General features: G+C 37.3%; 1 protein-coding gene across 2 annotated transcripts in view; it reads left to right on the top strand.

Moving 5' to 3' along the window:
* luzp2 (leucine zipper protein 2) overlaps positions 1-20,233 on the top strand; it is a 152,120-nt gene that overhangs the window by 86,773 nt on the left and 45,114 nt on the right. For both annotated transcript variants that reach the window (XM_033991777.2, XM_055229027.1), the window contains exons 2-5: positions 6,306-6,423; positions 8,308-8,378; positions 15,752-15,833; positions 19,689-19,751. In XM_033991777.2, coding sequence (XP_033847668.1) covers positions 6,306-6,423; positions 8,308-8,378; positions 15,752-15,833; positions 19,689-19,751 — 334 coding nt within the window. The remainder of the gene's footprint in view (positions 1-6,305; positions 6,424-8,307; positions 8,379-15,751; positions 15,834-19,688; positions 19,752-20,233) is intronic.

Below are 20,233 nucleotides of genomic sequence, written 5' to 3'. Positions count from 1 at the left end.
AGCAGTATAAACTTGTAATAGGTTCAGCCCATAACACGACATCACCCAATCTCCAGCACAACTTTTCAGAAAGCACAATACAAAACATACACTACAGCTTCACAAACCTGATGCAATGCACAGTAGTTTTGTTAGCGGAGCGCACATTGATTGTGTTGTGATAGAACTGTGAAGGGAGAGTGATTTAGCACGAAGAGCAAAGGAAGGGGGGGACTCAAATTATTTAATAGACTGTTTTGGTAAATATAGCACTTCTAAAACGATAAAAAGTAATGCGGTGATCTAAATGTGTGTTAGCAATTAATACGCCGTAGATGTTTAATACCACGTCTTTAAAAGAAGTGAGAGTAATAGAATGGACTTTTGTTTTTCTCAAATGTGACTGCATGTTCAAAGTTTTGTCTAGCCTCAGTTTATTTTCTTAGCAGACCTTTTGACAAGTATCAAGACATTTCCAACTGGTTTTCTTCCATTACATAGTTTTGTCTCTGTTTCAAGCTAAGTGTAGTTCAGTGTAGTTCTTGTTACGACATTTTGATACTAAGGAATAGACTCGATACTCAATACCACGAGAATAAAGAAAACACTATTTAGACAATAGAATATGATTTTCAACAGTAATCATAGTACTTTCTTTTATATTACCATGTGATCTTATACCTGCATAATCCTTCAGTCGTCCAGATATCGTATACGAGTCGATATGGTCTTACATTTCTGATGCAGCTCACGCAATTCAAGAAAGGTTCGTCTGATTTTTGATACTTTTAACAACCCTAGTCTGCACCCATGTTATAAAAAATCCTTTCTTGGCACTTTTACGACCTATTTCAAGTGTTGCAATCCCCAAGATGGAAATGGGCAGACATCACTTCACCCCACTTGACCAGATGGCGATTGTTTATGTAATAATGTGATTTAAATGCTTCAGTGTGGGCTGTGGAGGCTCTTTTGACATTCATTAAAAGTCATATTGCTGTCGCTAAATTGTGAGTTGAATATGTACGTGTTTATGGCCCTTACAGTTTATGCCTCCCACACTGAGTTGGAGCTCTGGGTCATTTTACACTGTGTTTTACTGTAGGGCATTTAATGTTGTTAATGTTCATTTATAAGTGTTCATTACCAGAGATCTCAGACCACGGTGGCAATTTATGTCTGAACCTCGTACCTGAGCTTAGCGTTATAGATTTAATAAGAAGGTGAATAATGTGGGACAATTAAACGCTTATAAATCTGTCCTAATTTAGACTGAATTTGTGTCTGAACTTGTTGAAGTACAGACATATAATTTGGGCTGTTGTACTTTTAAGGACATAGTTGTTTTTCTATAGTATAATGTATAGTATGAGTCAAAACCACATGTATTATCACAATTCCTCTTCACCACATCCTCGTCACTTTACATACAAGTCCACATCGTGCCATGTATTTGAATTTCCATCAGGATCCAAGGAAAATTCTCAATATCTGATACCAGATTCAGTACCATGCATCTATTTTCTTCCGCTTGTCGGGGGCCGGGTCGCAGGGGCAGCAGTCTAAGCAGGGACTCCCAGAATTTCCCAACCCCAGACACTTCCTCCAGCTCCTCCGATGGGACCCCAAGGCCGAGTGTGGAGAGGCTGGGATGAGAATCAGCTCCTCTAAATCCGAGGCCATGGTTCTCAACTGGAAAAGGGTGGCTTGCCGGAGGGTGGGGAGTCCATGCTTTAACCTCCTGAGACCCAAGATCTTGCAGGACTTTATTTGCAAAAACTATTAAGTGCTTGAACACATATATTGTAAAAAACAAAATGAGAAACAGTTGTGCCTCTAGGATCAATGTGTCTCATTTGTGCTGCGGACAGGTGCAGGAAGACATATACCTTTAAATAAAAAAAATACAATAAAATAAAAAAATATATACTAAAATACAATTTTAAAAAACTAAATAAAATAAAAAATAATACAATAAATGAATAAATTAAATAAATAAAAAATAAATAAAATAAATTTAAAATAAAAATAAATAAAATAAAAATATATATTAAAATACAATAAAAAAACAAAATAAAAAAATAATAATACAATAAATAAATAAATAAAATTAAATAAATAAAAATAAATAAATATTCTAAACTCTCAGAAATATTCAAAATTGACCATGTTCTTGTTGCCGTTCTTCTAAAAATTTGCACTGTGGCCTAAACAACCCAAAATGTGTTGTCCACAGATGAGGACACCAGGTCTCAGGAGGTTAAGTGGAGGAGTTCAAGTATCTCGGGGTCTTGATTCAATACCACACATAATAAAAAAACAAAAACAATTAAAAAACCCACATTTTTAGATAAAAATTGGCAATATTATATAACAATACAATTAATTAAATGTCTATTTGTTGCAATGTGGGGGCTGAACAAAACACATCTTAACGGTCAAATAAAGGAAGTCATAAAATGCCTATAATAATTAGGTTATTATCACAATTTTCTTTGAGTCAGATCACGATTTCGATTCATATAAACTTAGTATTTTTATATTGCCTCCTACTATATAGGGGGTACTCAGACTAACACTTAAGGAGTACTCGAGGCAAAGATGGTAGCGAACCACTGAGCAGCCATCTTAGTACCGGCAGTAAATCCTGGGTGGGTGATATGACAGCAGGCTAGAGTTGATTTTTGTCACTGCTGGAGTTTTTCTGCTCGAGATTTATGAATTAGAGTGTGTGATCAGGGGCTGGGCCTGTGACATTTTTGGAGCATGGCCCAGACTGAAAGTGAGCCATAGATTCTGGTTATTGCAGAACTGCACCTGGGAAAGCATAAACATTTAAAGGGCCGGACGCAATATAGACTGTTCGGCTATGCAGTCTATGGACGCATAAACGCATGTCCTGGTTTGAGCCCTGTTTAGTTCTCATCTAGAATTGGTCTGGTTCTGGTTTAGTCCTGGTCTAGTTCAGGTTTAGTCCCAGTTTTGATTTTTGATGATGTAATAACAACCTATATATTGCATGGAGACCTACAGTAGATATGATAACCAAATATTAACATAGGCCATAAGGGACTTTTACTTGTTTGATTTTCACATTACTCACTGCTTTGAACTATATTTTTGCAGGCTACTTCATTTTGATTTGTTGCCATGTCCTTCTTACATTCTGATTGCACCTGCATAAGAAAGAGATCCATTTTCTATATCCTGCAACACGAGTAGACTTCTTATTTATTTTCTTCATTCTTCATGTGCTTTGGCTATTGCAGCTGTACTTCCTCTTGCTTTATGGATAACTTTGAAGTCATTGTATTTTTACATCCACTTTTCTTGCTCTTTGGCTGAAAAATAAGGGCACTGTGATTTGTCCATGATTGTGCCTATTTACAGCGCTAACACAGACTTCCACGTGTGCACACAACATGATTACTGGATCATGGTTTGAATTTTGTTTAAAAGTGTACTGATATTTTGCTGTAATATCACATTGTGGGTATATATACAACTTCTGCTGATGTCTTTTGATGGAGGACATTTGCAATTACTGTATGGAAGGAATTCAAACCTGGGTGGGATTATTTTCATTATTTTACTTTTTAGATGATGATGATGATTATTAATATGTTGTATTATTTCTATAGTTTTATTTTGTATTATTTTGTCTTTAATGTGTATTTATTATTATTACTATTATGATTATTATTACACATTTTTCTATTCTATGTATATAACAATACTTGAAAAAAAATTTTTTCACAAACAAATAATGATAAAAAAGACTGGGTATTCTACATCTATCTCTATGGTGGAATGTTCAACAGTTGCCATGGAGACACAATGCGCATTAGCAAACACTGCCAAAAAAGTTTAAATATTCATGTCATTTTATGTGTGAAAGACTTGTTTAACACTACAAATCATCTCACCCTGTTGTAGTTCCAACAAAGCCAGGTCTTTCTGATCAGATTGTGTTAAAATAAAGTTCAGATTCAAGTCTAAAAGAGCTTCTGATAAAGTAGTGCTTTCTCTTAGCTTTAGCTTCAGTTAAGCAACATCATTTATAGCAACAGGCCTCAGTTCTAACGCCTAAAATGGGACGACCGATGGAAATAACAGGTGTTACAGTGGGGCGTCAGTCATATGTTGTCATTTTGTGTTTGCATTAAATCATTTTATTGTTGGAATTGGCTAACTGTGATCCCGCGTGTCTAGTGACCTCTCGACCCTCTTGTGTAGATATTGTACTGTGTGCTTTGGCTGGACTTGGCTAATGTTACCTGCTCCCTGGTTGACAGTGATTCACCTCCACACACACAGTGGACATGGCCAGTGCGTAACAGCTCTGTGTATGCACTTTCTTTAGCAGATATTACTAAATACGTTTCCAGTGATGGGAAGAATAATGTATTTAGTCACAGAATATTGCATTAAAAAGTATTAATTTAAACTTTATTGTCCACCATAGTAGAAATTTGTCTTTGGTTCATCATCACATGAACGCATCATTCTATCACAGATTAAGAGTCAATAAATAAGTTAAAATGTCGAAGTCAATGTTAAATTCATGAGTGCTAATTTAACATTTTTGACACAATTTAACTATTTTTGCAGACTACTTCATTTTGATTTGTTGCCATGTCCTTCTTACATTCTGATTGCACCTGCATAAGAAAGGGATCAGTTTTCTACATAATGGAACATACACATTTTACATACAATTTCCTGCTTTGGCTGAGAAATAAAGGCATTATGATTTATCCATGATTGTGACTGGTTGTACATTGCCAACATTAGACTTCCATGTGTCCACTAACTGTGCAATAATTTAACAAGTGGGCAGTATTTGGCACAAATTAATCTTCCTACACCGTCGTCGTTGCTAAAAACATTCTATGCCAATGTCCTGATGGCATCAACTTAAACTGTGCCCTTTCTGCGCTTTGTCGATGATCTTCCCTGCATTATTTACTATTCTGTTTAGCTTTTCTTGTTAGCTACTGTTAGATAACCAAAGCAAACAGAGATGTTATAAACAAGAACACTTTCAATCAGGCTCACGTAGACCCTCTCCAGAATCTGACGCCAAATCCCCTGAGCTTTAGATCATATCAAGACTCTGGCTGTATTTCTTATAGATCCCATTTGCATTCCCATTTTTTGTGTAAAGTTTAGCTTGTCATCAATGTGTGTTCCCAAATATTTGAAGCTACTCATAACCTCAATGACCTGATCAGAGATGGAGAAGGACTTAACGAGGCCAGGGTTGTTCAGGTCTTGTCTTGTTTTGGATGATCAGGGAATGCTGTGTACAAGAATTGTTCAATCATCCTGATAAGACACATACTTACCGTTAACATGTTAGTAAAACAGACCAACCATGTCCATATCATCAGCGTATTCGAAGAGCTTAACATTTCTTAATATATACCGATACGCAGTGCAGTCAGATTATGTTGAGTTGCATTATACAGTTTAAAAGACACGACATAGGATTAAAATAGTTTTGTGTATATTTTTATGCATATATCACTGATTAGAGAAGGACAAACTGCACACTCTCACCACAAGAACAGCGTTTTCTATATTTCTCACTAATACTTTGCAGCTTCGAAGCCTAAACTAGGAAAGTATTTTGAATACAGCCAAATGAAAGAGTAACTGTTACTCAAAAGTTGTATTCTGAATAAATATTTTTGGTAATGCTCCTAACATCTTTCATTTCCACACATGCTTAATGTAGCTTTACAGTGTTGCTTGTTTGCAAAGGCAATGGTGCTGAATTAAACATAATCACTTGATTTAGCGACGGTGTTTATGACATTTCCTTAGCATTGTGTAGGCCCGTCGTGGTATTTACTAGATTGACTTTGTTCAATATGTTTTAGATGGAACAATAATGGTTGGGGGTCAATATTTATCATGTGTATTTTTACTTAGTATTAGTGGGGCATGTTTTTGGTATTTTTCTGTTCTACGATTAAGTTTGAGCTTTAGACAGTTGAATAAATAACTTCTATGACTCATTATAGATACTTTAGGGTTATGGTGTCAGGGGTATAAATGAGTTTCTGTATAATCTTTAATTGTGTATGTCATTCAACAATATATCATACTTCAAAAAATATTATCATTACACGCCTAGCATTGTGTCTAATGGACTTTGGGGCTCTCCATGAATAAACATGACCTTGACCTATTGTGAGGAATGTAAAAGTAAAAGGCTAGCACATAATAAAGAAGATTTGAACATGTTTTCGCGACCATAATGTCCATATGTGTCTGAACTGTAAATGTGATGGATCTCCTACTGTATGTTTGTTCCACAGACAGAGCTCTGAAGACCTGGAGAAGAAGCTGAAGGAGGTGTTCAGTGAGAGAACCAGCCTCCTGCACCAGCTCTCCAAGACCTCCAAAGAACTGGACAGCCTCAAGGGCAACCTACAGGTCTGTGTCCACCGCCCTCTACACAGTCAGGGTTAATTGAAAGAGACTAATGCAGATATCAGGTGTGATCAATAGCTGTAATAGTATTATGCAAATTCTTATACCATGTTATAATGTTCCCTCATCAAAAACATACCTGAAGAGGTTTTAGATATCATCCATGCATGTTTCAGCATTTTAGCGACCTATTTGAACCCTCTTTACCCTTAGCTGTAAGATTCTGTCCAACGCTCAATGCAAGCCTACATCATCCATGCTCCCACACAACAATTCTCCATAAATATACAAAAAACTGTACACAGCAACTTGACAAACCTGATGCACTGTGCAGTAGTTTCATTAGCAGGAAGCACGCTAATTGTTTTATGATAGAGCTGTGAAGGAGGAGTCACTTAACATGGGGAGTAAAGGGAGGGGAGACTCAGAGCGTCAAAAACGTTAACAAATGAATATGTTTTGGGCAAATATAGCCTTTTCAGAACAATAAAAGGTAACATGTTGATCTAAATATGTTATATGTTAGCAGTGAATAGTAAAATACCCCTCTTAAAGTTAAAATTGAGCTGAAGGATAGGTCAGAATTCTATGGCGGTATTTGCCGTTTAGCTGTCAGATTTGTTCAGAGGATTTATGTAACCTTGTGCTGCAGGCTGGATTGTCACGCGTTTTGAGTTTTCATTTTTGTTTGTCTCCCGGCTGATCTGTTTGAGTCCACACACCTTTTGATGTAGAGCGGAAAGTGCATGTTTTCTGACCAAAATCCTTTTATTAAGAATTACAAGCAAGGTAACAAGCCAAAAAAAGGTGAGTATAATAATGCTACACATGAATTTGCCCAAAAACGATATTGTTTTATTATCAAAGCATGCCAACTGGCTGCTAAAATTGCATCAAGAGTCCCTCATCTTCCCAAAGGGGTATCAACGGGAGCCATTCCAGATTGATAATGTGTAGAACTGAACATAAAAGTCAGAAGGCGGCACATATCAATCTGCCATTAGCCAGGTGGATATGGTTAATATCTCTATAATAGCTGGGAGTTATTTGTCTTTTCTGTCAGTGTGAATAAACATTTTTCTTCCATCTGAAACTATAAAGTGACGCTAATTATTACAGGGGTGGGTAAACTGCCAATCACAGAGCCAGGTTTCTCCAAATAGCACGGTTTGTTTAGTTTTCCATTGACTTTTGATTGAAAAATAAGTTCACTGCAAGCTCCACTCTACACTCAGCATTTCTGTCTTAAGTGGTCACACAGCTGCACACAGGAAGGAGAGAGTGGGGTCAAAACAGGAGGTGAAGCCTGTGCCATAGTCTTACCCGTTTACTGCGTTTGTCCTTCACAAAGTACTTTGTTGTTGTAACTTTTAAGCAGAAGAAAAGCTGACTCTTAAGTTTGTCAAGCCCCCCTCCCCTGAGCTCCTGTCCATCGCCTGCATGACTAAAATAATAACCGCAGTGAGATGACCTTTGACAAAAATGCTGCAAATGTTACATATATTTCACACTTATGCATATATTTCACACCTATTTTTATGTATTTATCAAAAAAACACAGCCCGTATGCACATAATACAAACTCATTGGCATCTCTCGATCTCCAGAGATGTTTGCGAGTCGACAAAAGTTCAATAAACCTGATATAAAATGGTCAAATTTGACGCCTACACTGCAGCAGAGAGAGAAATTCAATGCGGAAGTGACAATTGATATTAGCACACTTTTGTTGTGTCCTTGGTCCAGAGTCTCAATAGCTACATACATAACTTAGCTATTATAGTAAGAAAAAGTATATGAAGCTGCTAATGTTCCATGTAGATGCTGTCTTGACGTACTCATTATATTTTGGTCATAAAAGGAATGTCTCTGTTTTTATTATTACAGTCTCTGAAAAATGATGATTCTGTGGCCAAGAAGGATGTGCAGAGGATCCTGGAGCTGAGTCACAAGCAGAGGTAAGAGCAGAGCCTTCAGAGTACCATGGAGACCGCAGACAGGCCTCCTTTTACAATGTTCACTTCACTATCTCACACATTTATGCACATATGTTAATGAGGGTCACTACTGTAGTCTGTATAAAGAAGTGGACTAAGTGAATGTGATGTCAAACAGCGTTCAGCTCCAGTTAAATGAAGCTCATCAAGGCCGAGTTCCACATTTGGAATTCCGACCACGAGAATGATAGCCACCAAAGAGCCAATCCGGAGCGAGGTTGTTGAAGGTAACGGGCACTGTCAATCAAACCTGTTGCTAACGCTAGCGGGAGGGACCTTGTGGAAAGACGGCACCTGATTAGTCTGTTATTTATGTTATTATTTTAAGACTAAAAAGACATGGCTCGCCTGTAGAACTTACAGAGGGAGATGGTGACAATTTTTCATCGGAAAGTGATTTGGAGCCAGAGTCAATGGAGCATGGTCACTTTGCAATGCGGTGGCTAGCAGGTTAGCTATGTCCATTTATATATGCAGTCTATGGTTAATTTGTAAACAGAATGATTATGTTCTAAAGGCAGATACTATTCCATATGTTAGCTCCAATGTATTTTCAATGGGAGGGTTAGCATTAAATTATTAAAAAACATGACTATTTTCGCAACTTGACTACACGTGAGTAACACCAGAGCCACGATAAAAAACTTAATAGGTGTAGCACTGTTTTAGGTAGATAATTAATGTTAGTGTTTTACAACAAAATTAACATAGGCTATATGCTAAGGGCCACGTAATGAACTCTGAAATTTCTTAAAGGGTCTATTTTATGCTATTTTCTGGTCTATTGCAGTGTTTTCCTCATCAAAATATACAAGTTGTGTTTTGTTTCATTTACACATGTTTGACACACAAAAACTTATTCAGGCCGAGTTCTTCTCTCAAATGGAAAACATTTTGTTCGTCCTTGTGATATCATGTGGTAATACAGGAAGTGCTCCACTGTGTTTTAGGTCCTTTTCACCACTAGTTAGGTCAATGTAAAAGAGCATTCACTCCTAGAATGGTGCACACGGGCCATTGTGAACCAAACAGTCACACTCTGGGCTGCAGTAAACGTCCGTTCTGAGAGCATTGAAACAGGAGGTCTCGGAGCGGCTCCACCCACACTCTGGAGCAGGGTGAGAGTGGTGTAAACGTGGCTGACCTTGGGCCAACCCACACAGTTTGCGGTGACAGTAAACGTGCTCGGAATTGGACAAAAAAATGCTCACTGCAAAGCTGCCGTTTGGCACGTTCGTCTGATGAAGCAATTTGGATCAACTTAATATCAGCGACAGTTTCCTCCCGTTTTCCTCATAGTAACATGTGAAAATGACCTTAAACCTTGCACTTTCACTTGAATCATTTGGGTAATTTCAGATGTGGAATTTTTAATCTCTACTGAACAAAAGGTAAAAGGAGCTGTTAACTTGAATACCACCACTAAATGACATCGCAAAGTGACAGAACATTTTTGAGTTTTTGAGATGTAGACAGACTAATAAACCAAAATTACGAAACATGTGTGAATGAAACAAAACACAACACAACTCTAGGCATGTTTTTGATGAAACAACAACATTATAACATGGCTCAAGCTCACAAGAATCAGTTTTGTGTAATATAGAACCTTTAACTCTAACATTATGCTGGATAATAATGCACAAAAAGAATAGCAGGCCACAACAGTTTGAAAATCAAATTTGACCTTCATTTCATCAAGCGCCACAAGTCCTGCTTAAAACTTTAGAAACTGGAGCTAGAAGTTAATTTTGACGAGTATTACTTGTTACCAAATCTGACAAACATAAACAACAATCATTTTTCTACATTGTCAACAAACATAAACATTGATGTTTTATATATTGCTGTCCTTTTAAAATAAATGTGATAGATGTTCATACCAGTACCACACGGACACTGTAGGCCTACTTGTGCTGATTGTAGCTTGCAGTTCCCCCGCAGTAGACATCCGTGTATGGACTGGTCATTCAGCATGTTTATTCACAGATTTTGGTGAAGTTCATAATTTTACTTCCTTGTTGTATATGGGCAGCAGATGTGCCATGTGTAGAAGTAATTCCATAACCCCCAATTTACACCAAAGCAGTACCCTCACATGAGCATAGGCATAAGAAGGGCATAATTAGGCTACGTGTCACTCAAATTAGGCTGACGTTTTTTTTTATTAGATCTTTCAGCATCAATAGTGTTCTCAGGCTTTTCAGCTGGAAACAGGAACAAGCACACGGTGTCAAACTAAACTTCCAATGTTCTTTTAAAATAAGTCGTCTAAAAACACTACAGTTGCACAAACATTAGCCACATTCAGGAGCCTGGGGAATGACTCATGATGGACTACAAAATGTTTATGTTTGTGGGGGATAAATGTAATACACTTTACAATTTCAAACATTAACTTCACTAAGGAAAAGCCGCACAGCGTACAGAAACTGAAGCGCACAACGTTTAGTAGCCTAAATAATGCAATGGCTTTTTTATTGCTATGCAAAGTATAGCTTGTCTCTTGTCAACCTTTATATAGTTTTAAAACGTAGTTCAAAACAAATACAAAACAGTTTGATGTTTATTTGTGACAATATTGATGCTTTGATGCCATCAACAGTCCCTGGGCGCGTGAGACTAACTGAGGCATTGCTCTGTCTGAAGCTCTGTTACTGAGGTTAGACTTTAATCTGAGCTTTGTTTTAGCACAATCTGATCATAAAGGACTGATTTAGTTGGAACTAGGTGAGCTGATTTGTGCTATTAAAAAAGTCACAAAACATGACAGTCACAGGCTAGCTAGCATTAGCCAAGAGTTTCTTCAGTTAGTCACTCTGAAAACCAAACTCCTAAATTGAACAGTGAACGCTTGTATTGATCAGAGTCTCCTGAAAATGTGATGTATAAACCAATTTCATATTTTTTCACGAGTTTTCAGAGTTTTAAACTTTAACGTAACAATACAAAGTGTACCACAGCAGGAATAAATTGACACTTTATTATATATGGAGGCTATGTGCCACTGTAGCTGTAAATTCATAAGATGATTGGCTCTTTACGAGGTGGGACCCAGTTCCTGCATGTGTGACACATCTGTGGACAATTGTGAAAAGGTGCGTAACTAGGGCAGTTGTAATAGTCATTGTAATGTTGTATAGGTGGCCTGTTTTTTTAATTTGTTGTTCAAACCTACCCTGTCTGCTATTATAATACCCATGTCTTCCTTTGTTATGTTGGACCCATTTTGTGGAGTGTATGGCTCTTGTCTGTTGTTCTTAACTAGAACCATGCGTGGTTGCTTTAGTATCCCTCGTGTTCACTGGGGCATGCTGCTTTGGGGTGCTGCAGCCTTGACTTGTCCATCACTGGCTCTTGGTCTTGGTGTCGGTGCCTGGATGTTTTTTGTTTCTCCGTTCCTTTAACTGAAGCATTAAGGGAGCACTCACAGAAGTACAGGCTGTGGATGAAGGAAATCCAGGTTAATTCATTACTATTCACACAAATGAAAGGTATTCAATTTGGAGTAATGCCAACTCTTACATTTACTTTTAGGGTTGGTCTTATATTATCTAACAGGAGTATATTGTAGTATTTTTGTGCTTACCTCCAAGCGACGTTTGCTGAGAACTTGGCTCAGATTGTTCTTCTCTCTCACTTTTAAGAAACGAGAGGTCTACTCCTTGCTCCCTATAGACAAAAGACTATTCTTAAATAATGAATATAGTGGATAATTGTGGTCTGTACAATATTTTACATTACGACAGCCAAGCTAATATACATGTAAGGAACAAATCCGCTAACTGCGAACCACTAAGTCAATTAAATAAGAATTGCTGTAAGCCCAAACTAATAAGACGTAACTAATGTTGAGCTGTTTCATAAATATCTTTATTCAGATTTTAACAGTTTTACGTAGCATTGCTGTGAGGTAAACTAGTACGTACATTTAAAAGTATAGTCTGAACCATAAGAAATAACAGAAGATGCCGCCACGGACTCGGTTCTCTCCCATAAAAGAAAGGGCGTGGTGTACGATGGGAGACTGCGAAGGATGCTCGAATGTGTCCTTCATTCACGACTGAGCTCCATGGAAACGCAGGCCATGTTTGTAGGACGCATTCGTGAGAGTACAAACAAGCAACCACAGGCACGGTACCGTTCAGACTTTGGCCCAGTTTTGCCTGTGGTCGCCGATGTATGTGCCCATGTACGACTTTAGCATACAAGCATGGTTTGGTTCTGCAGGTGTGAGTGTGGACCATACACTCTGCAAACATGTTTTCTTTCTTGTTTTCAATTCAATTCAATGTATTTTTGTAAAGCCCAGCATTTGCCTTTTAGGGCTGAACATGATATTTGATTTAACCAACAAAAAGCTACAAAATCAACAATGCTCTTTGCTACTGATGCTAGAGCAACTAGTTATAACGTCATTTTCACTTACTTGTATATCCATAAGTGGTCTTTGGTCAACTACCTGCTCAAACATACCTGGTCGGGGTTTACGCTGTTGGTTTCCATTTTTCCATCTTTTGTTTTTACCATTGTTCTCTGTATGTTTCCTAGGTGGAGGATTAGGGCAGTTGATATTTCTACTGGAAGTTGTGTCCAGTTGGGGTTTGTTGACATCTGTTTGCTCTGTCCTCCCGTGTCTCTCATTAAAATGTCTAGTTTCACCTTTTTTCACATGTGAAGCTCTGTTTTGTGACATGATCAATTTTGCGCCTGTGATTCCTATAATAATTGGGGTGGTGGTTTGATTAGCTCAGTACCCCTTGTGTCCACAAGGGGCATGGCAGGTCTATACCCACTCCTTCTACGATGTGGGACCCCATGTACAGTTGTTGTGACACCTGGGTTGGTCGACACATCTCTCCACATTGGCGTTGTTGAATCCAGCTTCTTGTCTCAAATATTTCTGTGGATACCATTTTCCTCTCACATACTGCTCCTGGTTGGTCTTGTGGTTGTCAGGGATCTATCTAGACCCACTCTGTCTTTTGGAGACGGGGGCTCTTGCGTTCCTGGGCCTAGGGTTGGATGTCGGTCTTCTTGGTGCTCGGGGGACCTGGGTAGATACATACATTGTCCTGTTTTTTTCATGTGGTGTCTCTGTTTTCTCTATTTTCCATGCCTCAGCCATATTCTCATTTGGACCTTTCTCAACACCCTTCGTGATCATACTTGGTGTAGAGGGGTGTGAAGAAGATACTGGGGTTGTTGAAGACTGGATTGTGCAAGTCTCCAGCTTTGAATACTCAACTGTCTTAAGTTGTAACCTCGTTTCAGGTTGAGGAACCTGTACAGACTGATGCATTGTGTTCTTTATTTACTATAGTGGTGGATCTTTACTGTTTTTTTCTTTTTTGTTGGATCACATGTTCAGTATTATCATAATCTTAATAATAGAAAGTAGAATAGTTGTAGTAATTGGTAGTGTTTAAAAAGTGATTACCAGCTATGACTTTATCATTCAGAAAGTTTTATTTCATGACTAGTCATTAAATTGTGTTTTTTTCTCTCTCTCTCTTTATTGTGTTCCCTATATTTGGAAAATTATTGTTTATAATCTATGTTTATTCATTCTGTACTCAAATCAGGACTAAAGTTGTATTTCATAATTTGCAGACTCTTTATTTTTGGGCACACTTATTAGCATGCTCCTAGCTGCTAATTTGCGTGCTTGTTAGTGGTTTATTTTGTGTTAATTTGTATTTATCCTGCACTTATTACTCAGTATTATTCTGCGTAACCTTACTTTGCTGCTATAGAGACATTTATTAACACTTCTATTAGTACTGTAAATTTCGGGCTATAAGCCACTACTTATAGTAGTCTGGCCATCAAAGAAGGAAATAGAGCCACGGCACGTGAGCTTGGCATCAATGAATCGATAGTGCGATGTTGCTTTCAGAGGAAATAAAAGAAGATGGCCTGTGTTGGTGCCGTTTTATTTTCTAAACGTGCAGACATGTTCATCCCGTGTTGATGGCATGTTGGTGCCGTACTGCTGACTTTTAGGCACAGTTCAAGAAAAAAGAAAAAAAAAAACTTCCGTGTACCGTCTTTCCGTATAAATATCTCATGTTAAAACATGAAAATGTGTGGCTTATATTCAGGTGCGGCTTATATATGTACAAAATAGAATTTAGCTGGTACGGTTTACATTCAGGTGCGCTCTATAGTCTGAAATTGCCAGTATTAATATTAGTACTGATGCACAAGAGGACTGAATGCTGTATGTGGCTGCATGGTTGATGTGATTTTATAAATGTTTATAACTGAATGTTGATATATTTTTGCACATTATGATCCTATGGCCTTTTGTAATAAAATACCATTAAGGCCATGAGGAATGTAGTTTGAATTTATTAATGCTTATTCATGTACAAAAATGTTTTAACATCAAATTAATGAGCAGTAATTTGGAGTTTATTATTTGGAACGCGTTAGTAATCTCTAATTAGCATCAGAATAAGCTTATGCAGAATAAATGGTAAATGGTCATATTTTATACAGCACTTTTCCACTTTCAAGGCACTCAAAGCTCAAAGTGATTTACATCAAGGAACCACTCACCCATTCACACACACATTTATACACCAGTGTACGCAGACACCGGGGGAAGTGTCTTCCCCAAGGACACAACAACAGCATTCATCTGTCATCTCAACCAATGATATTTTTGTCGAGAACGCGATTGGAACTGCCAACCTTCAGATGAGTGGACAAACACTACCAACTGAGCTACTGTCGCCCCATAACAAGAATAAGACATCAAAAGGGTCAAGTAAATACCAAAGAACATCACATTAACCACATATACATATACAGATTAGTGGCTAGTTAATAAGTGTACTTTAAAATAAAGTGTTTCCCATAGTTTTATAATGGAAACATGTAAAAATCTATGATTTTGTAACACATTTCTGTTAGTTTTATAGTTGAGGCTGAGAACTTATTTGCATGTTCCCCCTGTATCTGGGTGGATTTCCTGTTCATGCACATGAGCTAATCTTCCAGCTCAGTGTTCCTGGCCAAGATCCATGTTCAGAATGGAATCGTTCATTATAGGTTTTTCAGCACACTGGTAATTTATTGTTTTAATTTATTTATTTGCTGTGACAGTGCATATTAATGAACAGCCATAACAGTTACAGTGTAATTATGCCGGGTTATAGCAAAGATGCTAATTTCCATCTGTTGTCCCAGGGCAGGTAACACAGAAGTGAATTACAAAATACTGAAGGATGGGTCAAAGGCAAAGGAGACATTTTCCTACAGGGACTATGAAAAAAGAGTGAATGATGAATCATGATTGAATATTGTGAAAATGTGTCTTGTCATAGGGATGAGATGAAGTCCCTCCAGGTGGCGCTACAGAAACAGCTGGATGAGGCCAATGAGAGAGCGGACAAACAACAGGATACGGTAAGAGCCTCCACTACACTTCTTCCACACACCTAATCAAACTAATCAAAAATTATACTAAATTATATAAAACTAGTATTGACACTAATATACTATACTATGAACGAGTATCTATACTGAAAAAGCCCATAGAACAGAACAAGTATAAGACCACGTAGGCTGGTATTGAGTGTACCACTTTGTGTACAAGTACTCTGGTACTCTGGCTGGTGTTTAAGCTGGGGTTAGGTGACCAGCAGTTATTGAGATATACACACTGGTAATTATGATGATGCTTATTACTACATTACTTACAAATTTGATACAATTTGGAGTTAAATCACAGACTGTGTAAAGAACTGGACTAAGTGAGTGTGACATCATCCATTGTGTTTGGCTCCAGTCCAATGAAGCGCATTGGAGCTAGCAGTTACAGGGGTGAATTTAGAGTTCAGATCACGTGTATTTTCCCAACCAAAGAGCCAATCCACACCCAGGCTCTTGAAGTCAACACCCCATCCCACCCACACCGTAAACACACTGTAAAACTAATGTATTCCTAACTCCTGCGGGAGTGACCTCGGGGAAAGAAGGCACCTGATTTGTCTGTTATTAAAGTTCATATCTTGATTTATGGACAAAATGGCAAAATAAGAACAGGATTATGTCGAGCAGGTCAATACAAACATTTTAAGACCAAAACGAGGCTCACAGCAGCAGTTACAGAGAGAGGGGCGACCATTTCTCAATGTAACGTGAACTGGAGTGTCAATGGAGCCAGAAGCACGTCCATGCTCACTTCCTATTTGGAACGTGTGTGTACACACACACATCTGTGTGTGTGTGTGTGTGTGTGTGTGTGTGTGTGTGTATGTATATATATATATATATATATATATATATATATATATATATATATATATATATATATATATATATATATATATATATATATATATATATATATATATATATATATTTACTGTAGGTAGAGTTGACCCATTTAGTAACATCTTCACATGCCGTCCATCTGAAGTGTTTACATCACCTGAATCTAGAACGTGAAAGCGCCAATCCAAAACATGTATTTCTCCTATGTTTTTCCTTTAAACCTGTCCCCTTGACAACCCTATGGAGCGTGGACAGAATCATAATGACTGGCTTCTCTGTATTTCACATTTCCATTAACAGCCATAGGGTTCCACGTGCACTCTCACATCTCACACATGCACACTCGCAGACCCTGAGAGCGACATTTACCATTCTGCTAATACGTGCATAGAGCCCACTGTAGTGTCATGCACCAGCTGTTTGACATTTGTGTTCTTTTAAATGCTATTTATCAGCTCAGCCAAGACAGAAACAACCGGCCCCCAAAGCACGCAAATGTCAGCCATGTTCAGGAGAAAGTCCAATGCTTGAGTTTGAAAAGCAACCATCAAACTGACTGTAAAGAGCCAGTAGAAACAATTATGATTTTTTTAGATACTTACCATTTTTTTGTTGGAAAACACGTAAGTTTTCAGAAACACTGGCTGTGTTTCCTAATGTGTGCATTGTGTCACCATGCCAACTGCAGAACGGTCCTACATTGACTTACACGATGTCTACCCTTGATGTTATGTCTGCCTCGACTTCTTCTTTCACTTGTCACTAGAATTTCAAACTCCATTTCGATACTAAGGAATACACTCGACAGTTGATGCTGATTCTGATACCACAATAATAAAAATAAAAAAACACTCTTTCTTTAGACAGTAGTATGTCACTTTCAACATTAAAAGATTTTTTATTTTATTTTATTTTTTATTATTATATTACCATGTCTTATATGTGTGTAACCCCTTAGTCATCCAGGTATGTTCCATAGTGGTCCATGTCTGTATACTTCCTTCTAAATCTATTCAAGAAAGGTTCATTTATGTCCTGTTAATGTGGATTTTTTTGTATCAATACCTGCTCAAATGTGTATCTAGATTAAGTTTTGAGTAATATTTGATTTTTGATACTGTAGACAAGGCCAAACTCAAACAGAGCCATGCAATTACGCTTGTTCAAGTCAACGACACATGGGAAACAGATGAGCTCATTGCGTTTCTCTGCACATGTTAATGACACACGTCTGAACTGATAATCCCCAAGTTCAGATGGATGCCCAGACTACACATCTTTGTACAGTGTAGGGAAAGTGTACAGTCTCGGCTTGTCAGGCTAGCACAGTTCCCCTCGGGCGTGTTCCCCAGAGAAGGATAAGAGCCCAGCTGACTTATGGCTCACCCACATGATGGAGGTGGTGTGTGCGGCTGTATCAGACATTGGCCTTAGGAAAGAATCAGACACCAAAGAGAAGGAATTCAACACAACACACTTCCACTGCTCCAGCTGCAGGCATGTGTAATATGTTTGAAAGGACAGGAGGTACTGAAAATTTGAAAGTATGTGGTAGCCAAAAATTATTAAAGTTTAAGAATGCCGTTACTTCAAAATAGTAGGGTTCCCGCGCTTCCTGGAATTCTGGAAAATAAATGGCCTGATTTTTGCAGACATGAAAAATGGGAAAAGAGGCCTATGTCCTGCAAAATATATATTATGTCCTTGAAAATGTCTCGACATTTTGCTTTACTGTATTATTGGATATCAAATTAATACAGAGTTTTAATGCCACCTATTAGAGCAGTTTTAGTTTTTTAAAGCTCTAAAATCCACCAAAATCCAGGAAATTACACATTTTATACAAAATTTTGAAATTTTATGTTTTATGTTCTAATTTAACTTCCAAGTAGACTTTAGACTACATGTTAACTATAAAATCTGTATAAAAATTTGTGTGTAGATGCCTTGAAAAAGTCCTGGATAATGATGTCAGGCAAAGTATGGTAACCTTGTGTTGTCAAAAGAATTGAAAATCAGATACTAATCTATGCTAAAACTAGTACTGAAATGATATACTCATTTAAGTACTGATACTGAAAAAGTCATGCAACAAGATAAAATTTGACCTTTCCTGAATAGTTTCATCTTGAGTTTGATCAAAACTAGTGTAAGCCACAAAAAAACAAAACAAATACTATCATTTTTGCATGCAATTCCAATAAAAAATAGCTTTTAAAATGATTATTTGGGTATCAGAATCGGTATTGAGTATCAAGTCTATTCTTTATTATCAAAATTGAATTAGAAATTTTAGTATAAAATAAAAATTCTCAAGTAAAACGTTGTGACTCAAGAAACAATTAAAACAAGTATATGGGAAAAATATGATTTAAGTAAGAATAATTATAACAGTAACATTTGATTTATAATTTGAAGTTAATGTCATTGGAAGGACAAAATATTAACATCTGGTATTTTCAAATGATAAGATGGAAAAATGAGAAAATATCTGAAGAAACACATGTTAAAATAATTTCATATGGTCAACATAAAGCTTTTGTCACTTGTAGACTTACTCATAGTGGAAGGAGTAACCAAAAAGTAGGCAAGGCGAGTTAATTTGCATAGCAGAATTCGTACACAAAGTAATTCAAAGTGTTTTACAGAATAAGACGAAAAATTTGTCCCAAAAATGTAACTGAGGGGCCTACTACCATATCCTGTCCGGTCTGTCATGCCGTGTCTCCAAAGCAACCCAAAGTATTGAGTGCCCTTTACGGTTTTCAGTTTTCATTGACAGAATTTGACATATGAATAAAAATACTCAGTTATAATCGGACTTAGTGTCGATAGCATTTGACCAAATCATGTATACTGCATATCCCATCTCCAGTGTGTGTGTTACTCAAACTGGATAACTATTCTTCTCTGTTGCACTGTGAACTTGCTTTATGTACTGTATTTATATATTGTTGGTGGTAATATCGTTTGTGTATTTTTCAGATCAAATTCCTCAAAGTGGAAATGGAGAAGAAAACGAAAATCATCAAAGATCTTCAACAGGAGGTGAGTTGTTGTGTTTATTTCAACCAGTGCAAAGTGAATTAAAATAAGTAAGTGAACCAGGAAGTATTCAAAAGATCAATTTCAAGATCAGCTTTAGTTCTTTTTTGTGTGCCATTGTGCATAATAATGTTGTTACTCCAGATAATCTATAACTGGATTTGTTATCTGAAAATATCAGGGGTAAGGCGACAATTCACATGAGACGAGACACAATTTGGTTGACGAGAACAACAGATTTTGCCATAATTTATACAAAATAAATGCGGCTCAGTTCACTGTTTTGGCACAACAATTTTCAATTAATTTCGATTTTTTTTGGCTTCTCAAAGAAATTGCCAAAGATCCGACTGTGCAATTATTAAACTGGAACACATGGAGTTTTGTTATCTCAGCCAAGCAGATTAGATGTGAACAGAGCTGAATAAAGACAAGATTGTTATACATCAGAAATAATGTCTGTTACAAATAGACAAACACAATAA

Source organism: Periophthalmus magnuspinnatus, chromosome 3 (assembly GCF_009829125.3).
Source record: "Periophthalmus magnuspinnatus isolate fPerMag1 chromosome 3, fPerMag1.2.pri, whole genome shotgun sequence".
In the NCBI taxonomy this organism is placed as follows: Eukaryota; Metazoa; Chordata; class Actinopteri; order Gobiiformes; family Gobiidae; genus Periophthalmus; species Periophthalmus magnuspinnatus.
The sequence above is the reverse complement of the archived record's forward strand: the minus strand, read 5'-3'. Positions and strand labels throughout refer to the sequence as shown.